The sequence below is a fragment of the Carlito syrichta genome, unplaced genomic scaffold, assembly GCF_000164805.1.
Source record: "Carlito syrichta isolate Samal-C Ts95f unplaced genomic scaffold, Tarsius_syrichta-2.0.1 Scaffold306175, whole genome shotgun sequence".
Lineage (NCBI taxonomy): Eukaryota > Metazoa > Chordata > Mammalia > Primates > Tarsiidae > Carlito > Carlito syrichta.
This window is the reverse complement of record NW_007250271.1, coordinates 247,087-254,734: the sequence shown is the minus strand read 5'-3', so window position 1 is coordinate 254,734 and position 7,648 is coordinate 247,087. Positions and strand designations below refer to the sequence as shown.

At 41.5% G+C, this 7,648-nt stretch overlaps 1 protein-coding gene across 2 annotated transcripts in view; it reads right to left on the bottom strand.

Annotated features, from left to right (window-relative positions):
• Window positions 1-7,648, bottom strand: part of FAM120C (family with sequence similarity 120C) — a 112,983-nt gene that overhangs the window by 17,386 nt on the left and 87,949 nt on the right. For both annotated transcript variants that reach the window (XM_008062955.2, XM_021714957.1), the window contains exon 11: window positions 1,762-1,876. In XM_008062955.2, the coding sequence (XP_008061146.1) occupies window positions 1,762-1,876 (115 nt within the window). The remainder of the gene's footprint in view (window positions 1-1,761; window positions 1,877-7,648) is intronic.

Here is a 7,648-nt window from a genome sequence, read left to right as displayed (position 1 = left end):
CGGCGATCCTTCCGCCTCAGCCTTCCAAGTAGCTGGAACTACAGGCGCGTGCTACCATGCCCGGCTAATTTTTTTGATTTATTATAGAGATAAGGTCTCGCCAAGTTGCCCAGGCGGGTCTCGAACCGGTGGCGTCAGGCAATTCACTCACCTCGGCCTCCCAAAGCACGGGATTACAGGCTGAATCACCGAGCCAGCCTGTTGACCTCATTTAAATTAAGATTTTGTGTGTCTTATTGAATTTAATCTTCTAATTTACCCTAGGGCCTCAAAGGAGCATGGCTACTGAAGTCAGGCGAGGTGTATTGCATTAATAGCTATATCTATCATTTTGTACTTAAAATATGTGAGACACTGTTTTTTTGTTTTTTTTTTGAGTTGGAGTCTCACTCTGTCGCCCAGACTGGAGTGCAGTGGCCGCTCCCGGCCACCGCAGCCTCGACCTGCTGGGCTCCGGCGATCCTTCCGCCTCAGCCTTCCAAGGAGACACTGTTTTAAGTGTTTTTACATGGATTATTTTACTTACTATCCCCACAGGCTGATATCGTTTGGATATCTGTCCCCTCCAAATCTCATGTTGAAATTTGATCCTAACGTTGGAGGTGGGGCCTTGTGGGAAGTGTTTGGGTTATGGGGGCTGATCCCTCATGAATGGCTTGGTGCCTTGGTGCTGTTCCCCACCCCCACCATAATAAGTAAATTCTCTATTAGTTCACATAAGAACTGGTTGTTCCTCCTGCTCTCTCTCTCTCTCCCTCTCTCTTTCCCCTTCTTGCCATGTGACACACAGGCTCCCCTTGTCTTCTGTCATGAGTAAAAGCTTCCTGAGGCCTCACCAGAAGCCAAGCAGACTTTATAAATTACCCATTCTCCAGTATTCCTTTAGAGCCATGCAAAATGGACCAACACACAATCCTACAAGTAATGAAACTGAAGCTAGAGTAGTTAAGTTACCTGCCCATGGTCACATAGCTAGGAGGTAACAGAACCAGGATTCAAATCAGAGGCATCCTGTCTTCAGAGCCTACCCTCTACACTACTATGTTCTACTGCCTTCAGTAGGTACATTTATTTTCTTTTTTATGCTTTTCTATACTTCTGCTTAATACCCAAAATGTATTATTAGAGGGAGGGTGGACATTCACTCAGATACATGCAGGGGACACCAGGGTAAGTCTCTTGTAGTGTTTCTTTTAAGGATCAGAAGACAGTCGGGCATGGTGGCTCATGCCTGTAATCCCAGAACTTTGGGGGGTAGAGGCGAGAGGACTGCCTGAGCCCAGGGATTTGAGACCAGTCTAGGCAAAATGGCGAGACCTTGTCTCTACAACAAATAAAAAAATTAGTTGGGCGTGGTGGCACATGCCTGTAGTTCCACCTACTTGGAAGGCTGAGGCGGAAGGATCAACTGAATCCAGCAGGCCAAGGCTGTGGTGGCCATGAGCATACCACTGCACTCTAGCCTGGGTGACAGTGAGACTCCTACTCAAAAAAAGGATCAGAAAACATACCACGGTCTATGAGCCATGATTTATGTGCCTTGCATAATATCCAGATCTCTTCTGTCGAATCTCATCTATCATTATGGGGGCAGTAGTAGAAATCCCTTGGCTTTATTAACAGACATAAGGATTTCACTAAAGTAAATCAAATACTTGCCTGAAGAACTTACCCATCTCCCCAGTTCCAGGAATAAAAACACCTAAAGTAGAGCTATAAGCTCATAAAAGAAACCATTTAAATTAGGGTAGATCAAATCACCTTGAGTTCTTGGAGTTGATCTGGCTCATAAAGCTGGGTAGACACTGCCTGTGCAAGGAAGGTGTCTAGCTCATGGCGATGCAGGATTCGACCACCAGGCCATTGAACCATGTACCTAGAAAATAAATGCACTGTTATTAGGCCACAAGAGCTCACTTTTTCATGTCACAAATACTTGTTAAGCTAAGAACGTAGGCCAGGTTTTGGCAACTTTAACTGAATGAAGTAAAAAGAATCTCTGCTTTGGTTACTTGCAGTCTGGGTGGTAGAAGGGACAGACATATGCATCAATAATGATAGGACAGTGTGTTAAGTACCAAAAAAGAATAATGCACAGGATACTATGAGAGCACAGAAGTGGACCACAAATATAAGGGTGAGGGACGGTAGAAGCTCAGTTTCAAAGGACCTGTAGAATTTAGTGAGACAAGCCAGGCTCGGTAGCTCAGCCTGTAATCCCGCGCCTTGGGAGGCTGAGGTGAGTGGACTGTCTGAGCCAGCGGGTTCGAGACCCACCTAGGCAACTTGGTGAGACCTCATCTCTACAATAAATTTAAAAAAATTAGCCGGGTGTGGTAGCGCGCGCCTGTAGTTCCAGCTACTTGGAAGGCTGAGGCAGAAGGATCACCGGAGCCCCAGCAGGTTGAGGCTGCGGTGGCCAGGAGCGGCCACTGCACTCCAGTCTGGGCGACAGAGTGAGACTCCAACTCAAAAAAAAAAAAAAAGAATTTGGTGAGACAGAAGGTGAGAAAAAGATATCCTAGCTTGAGGGAAGATTATGTGTGAAGATGGAGGTATGGTTCAACACAATACATCAGGTTCCATATTGCTGAAGCTAAGCCTGTTTGGAGTGATGGGGGGCAAGATTAAAAATAGGCCATACCAGCCAGGCTCAGTGGCTCAGCCTGTAATCCCGCGCCTTTGGGAGGCTGAGGTGAGTGGATTGCCTGAGCCCGCGGGTTCGAGACCCGCCCGGGCAACGAGACTTCATCTCTACAATAAATCAAAGTATCAGCTGGGCGTGGTAGCTCATGCCTGTAATTCCGGCTACTGGGAAGGCTGAGGCGGAAGGATTGCCGGATCCCAGCAGGTCGAGGCTGCGGTGGGCCGGGAGCGGCCACTGCACTCCAGTCTGGACAACAGAGTGAGATTCCAACTCAAAAATAAAATCAAATTAAAAAAATAGGCCATACCATTAGCCGGGTATGGTCGTGCTGCCTGTAGTTCCCGTTCCTTGGAAGGCTGAGGTGGAAGGATCACCGGAGCCCAGTGGGTCGATGCTGGGGTGGCTGTGAGTGTGCCACTGCACTCCATCCTGGGCAGCAGAGTGAGACTCCCATTCAAAAGAAAAAAAAAAAAATAGGCCAGACCAGCAGCAGCCTGAGTAGCACTGAGGGCTTCAGGTGGCAGGAACTGTGGTCATGCACCATATTATGGTACCCAAGATGTGGTCCTGGCTAACTGAAGACCATGTAAAAGCCCAGCTTGTTTTAATGGAAAGAACGTGGATTTTGAAGCCGGGAGACTTGAATCAGATTGCCAGTCCTCCCGTCTACTAGCTGACAAATTATTTAACCTCTCTGAGTCTTGGCTTTCCTCATCTACCAAAAATGGGGATAAATGAAATTTGCCCTGTTCACTTCACAAGGTAGTTGTGAGGATTAAATAAAAGGATGTATACAAAAAAAGAAAGTAGGCCAGATCATGAAGAGTCTCAAAAACAGAATTAAGGAATTTGGACCTTCATCCTGAAATTGGAGGAAGACATTTAAGAACTGTCATAAGGAGACTGATGTTGACTGGTTTGATATTGACTGTCTCAGGATATTAATATTTTACTATTTCTTTCTTTTGATTCGTAGTTCTTTGATTTTCCTTTGCCCATTCTTTCATTTTTAACCATTCCATCTTATGTTGTTGGCAAGATGTAAAACAAAAATAGAAGAAACTGAACACAAATACAATTACAGTGGGAAACTTTAATATATAACCATCAAACTATGATATATAAAATATGGCTAAAGTACATTTAAAGTCAGAAAAAATTTGAAAAATACAATAAATCGGGTTTAAATGCTTGAGTGACAAAGAAAACACATTCTTTTCAAGTGACTATGTGAGTTCCTGTGAGGTCTAGGACCTTGCATGTTTGCCCTTGTTTGACTTTATTACCCCTTAAATAAATAAAATAAAATAAATTCTCCAAAGTAGAATTGTATCAGTCACATCCTGACCACTATGCAAGAAAGACTGACCTAAATGAACTCCTAAAAGAGTCAAGTGTGGGAGACAGGGGAGTTCACAGAAAGACTAATACAATACAAGGGGTGGGTATGATTTTACAAGTGAACAGATTGTTCTGGGTGCTCCAAGTGACTAAATTTACCTGGGAGAATCAGAGAAGGCTCCAAAGAGGAGGGAACATTTAATTTCCTAGGGATTGGAGGTTTTTGTTTTGTTTGGTTTATACTTTAATGTTAATTTGCTATTTTAAATGTCTCTCAAACCTTATAGCACATGGGAGAGTGAGTGCTCAATAAATGTTTGCTGAACAAATGAGTCAATGTCAGGGTATTCAAAAGGAAATGCTAGCTTCATCTTTGGGCCAGTACTGCTATTTAACAAGTCTTGAGTGAATTATAAGACAGAGTGTAGCGTCCAATGAGTCAGAGTAGTAACAGTTTCAGAAGTGGGCAGCAGGAAACAATAATTATTAAATCAACCAATATTTAGTGATCCTCATTATGTATGATTTTTGGAATTGTATGATTCCATTGCAGAATTTTTCGGGAAAAATTATAGCATTTCTTACTTCTCAAGGAGCTTTCTTAATCTCAATGACAATATAACATCTTTATTATTACTATTAGAAATAGTTATATTATTATACGTACTATATATGCAGCAAACTATAAGTTACACAAAAATAACATTTACTGAATGTCCCTGATAATCTAGATACCGTGTTAGGAACTCTATATTCATAGAATGCAGAGGCAAAGAATACAAACTTGGAGACTGACATCCTTGGTTCTAATTTAGGTTCCAGTATTCCTTTTCTATGTGACTCTGGGCAATTATCTTAGCCTTTAGGGGATTTAGTTTAGTCTAGAATGGGGATGATATCATCTACATCTCCAAAGGCTGAAGTAAGTAAAGCCACAGCAGGCACTCTTGGTTACCATTTGTAACTGAACAAATTATAGTGTAATCCTACCTTTATAATTTGGTGAAGCCCCTCTTGTATCACATATTAAATTCTCATACATACAAAGATCTGTATCCTATTTATTCTATGTTTATTTCTCATACCAGTATCATAATGACTTGAATTTTAAATATGCTTTAATATTTGGTAGTCTCCCCTTTCATTCCACATCTTTTAATTTTAAGTAACATTTACAATTTTATTCTATATACAAAAGCATATCACAAAAGTTCAAGTTCATTCTCATTCAGAAAATGTAAATAAGCAAAAAAATTATAAAAAATGAAAAATGAAATAATTGGTAATCTCACCATTCAGATATAACCACTGTTGAGATTGTTATGACTTTGGGTTCTTCATTCCTAGCATCACAATTCTCAATTTTTTCCCTTTCATACTGTATGCAGGATATTGTATCTAGCTTCTTTCACTCAACATTATACTATGAGAACTTTTCATTCACTAAATACTTTTCAAAAACATGATTTTTAATGACTGCATATTCATTATGTGAGTATATCAATTTACTTAAACATTGTTTTCACTTACTATTCTTACTTTTTCTTTTATTATAAATAATATTATAGAAATATCCATATATTAAATATTGCCCCTCTCTCTCATTATTCATTCCCTTAGGATAGACTCCTAAAAGTGGAATTATCAGGTTATGTTCATTTTGGAGTTTCTTAATACATATAGCAAAACTGTCTTCCAGACCAGTTTCCAGACCCAACTTACACCCTATTTCTCATCAGTGTGTCAGCATGTATTGTTATCATTAATCTTGGATAATTTAATGGGCAAAATATAAGTCTCTCACTATTTACATTTGTTTCTTTAGTTGCTAAGGCTGAGGTTTCATTTTTTTCCCCAAACACTTATTTACTTCTATGACTGGTCTATATCTATCATAGACATATCAGTTAATTTGCCTGTTCTGTCTACACCTTCTCAGATATCTAAAGCCCTATCTTTATAATACGGACAGCTTTTTGGATAAGGGATGGATAACTGACCCAAGGTAAACCAATCTATGGCTTACCAATCAGATTATTGAGAATCTGAACTGAGAGATGCAGAGACCAACGAAACACACAAGCAGAAAGAAAAGCTATCTATGTAGGCCTATGAGAGAGTGGGCAGTCTCTGTTTCTGCCTTTCCAGGACCATTCCCTCCCTGTACCACCTTTCTTGTCCTGTTATATCTTTACAATAAGAGAGCAGGAGTGGCTTTTGTTTCTTGGAAGCAAATGAGTCTAAAGAGAATGTCACTTATTCATTTGTGGCATCCTAGATACCCATTTTGGTATTGAAGCCTTTATATATTGAGAATATTAACAGTGCCCTACTTGTTGCAAATGTTTCCCGACTTTGTCATTTGCCTTTTTAATTTTATGCATTTTGGCACATAGATGTAGTTACAATTATTGATAACCTCCTTTTTACATCTTCCCTTTTTTGGGGGGAGCTCAGTCTTTATTTTTTGAGTTGGAGTCTCACTCCTTTGCCCAGGCTGGAGTGCAGTAGCATGCACGCTCACGGCCACCCCAGTGTCGATCTTCTGGGCTCCAGCGATCCTTCAGCTTTAGCCTTTGGCATAGCTGGAACTATAGATGTGTGCCTGGCTATTTTTTAATTTGTTGTAGAGATAAGGTCTAGCCAGGTTGCCCAGGCTGGTCTTGAACCCGTGGGCTCAGGCAATCCAATCGCCTAGGTCTCCCAAAGTGCTGGGATTATAGGCTGAGCCACTGAGCCTGGCCTCAGTCTTTATTTTTAAAATATTACTTTTTTTTTTTGGAGTCAGAGTCTCACTCTGTCACCCAGGCTGGAGTGCAGTGGCACGCTCACGGCCACCACAGCCTTGACCTACTGGACTCCGGTGATCCTTCCACCTCAGCCTTCCAAGTATCTGAACTATAGGCATATGCCACCACACCCAGCTAATTTTTTTATTTATTGTAGAGACGAGGTCTCACCAAGTTGCCCAGGCTGGTGCTGAACCCGTGGGTTCAGACAATCCTCTTGCCTCCACCTCCCAAAGTGCTAGAATTATAGACGTGAGCCACCGCTGTAAAGAAAGTTTACTTTTGGGTTTTAATTTTTTATTTTTTATTTTTTTTGAGTTGGAGTCTCACTCTGTCACCCAGGCTGGAATGCCGTGGCATGCTCACAGCCGCAGCAGCCTCGACCTACTGGACTCAGGTGATCCTTCTGCCTCAGCCTTCCAAGTAGCTGGAAATACAGGCACGTACCACCATGTCCGGCTACTTTTTTTTTTCCGTAGAGATGAGGTCTCACCAAGTTGCACAGGCTGGTCTCGAACCTGTGGGCTCAGGCAATCCTCTCACCTTGGCCGCCCAAAGTGCTGGATTATAGGCATGAGCCACTGTGCCTGGCCCATTATTTACTTTTAAAAATAAACTTTTAAAGCTTTGGCTCCCTTCCCTACCTTGGGCAGGTGAATCTCCTCTCTCTCTCTAATTTACTTTCTAAATAAACTGTATTTTCCAATCTAAAAGAAATTTTTAAAAAACTTTTAATTTTGGAATAATTTTAACATATATAAAAACTTATCTTAATAAGGCTTTGATGAGGTATAATTTACCTACCATAAAATTCATCCATGCCGGGCTCGGTGGCTCAGCCTGTAATCCCGCGCCTTTGGGAGGCTGAGGT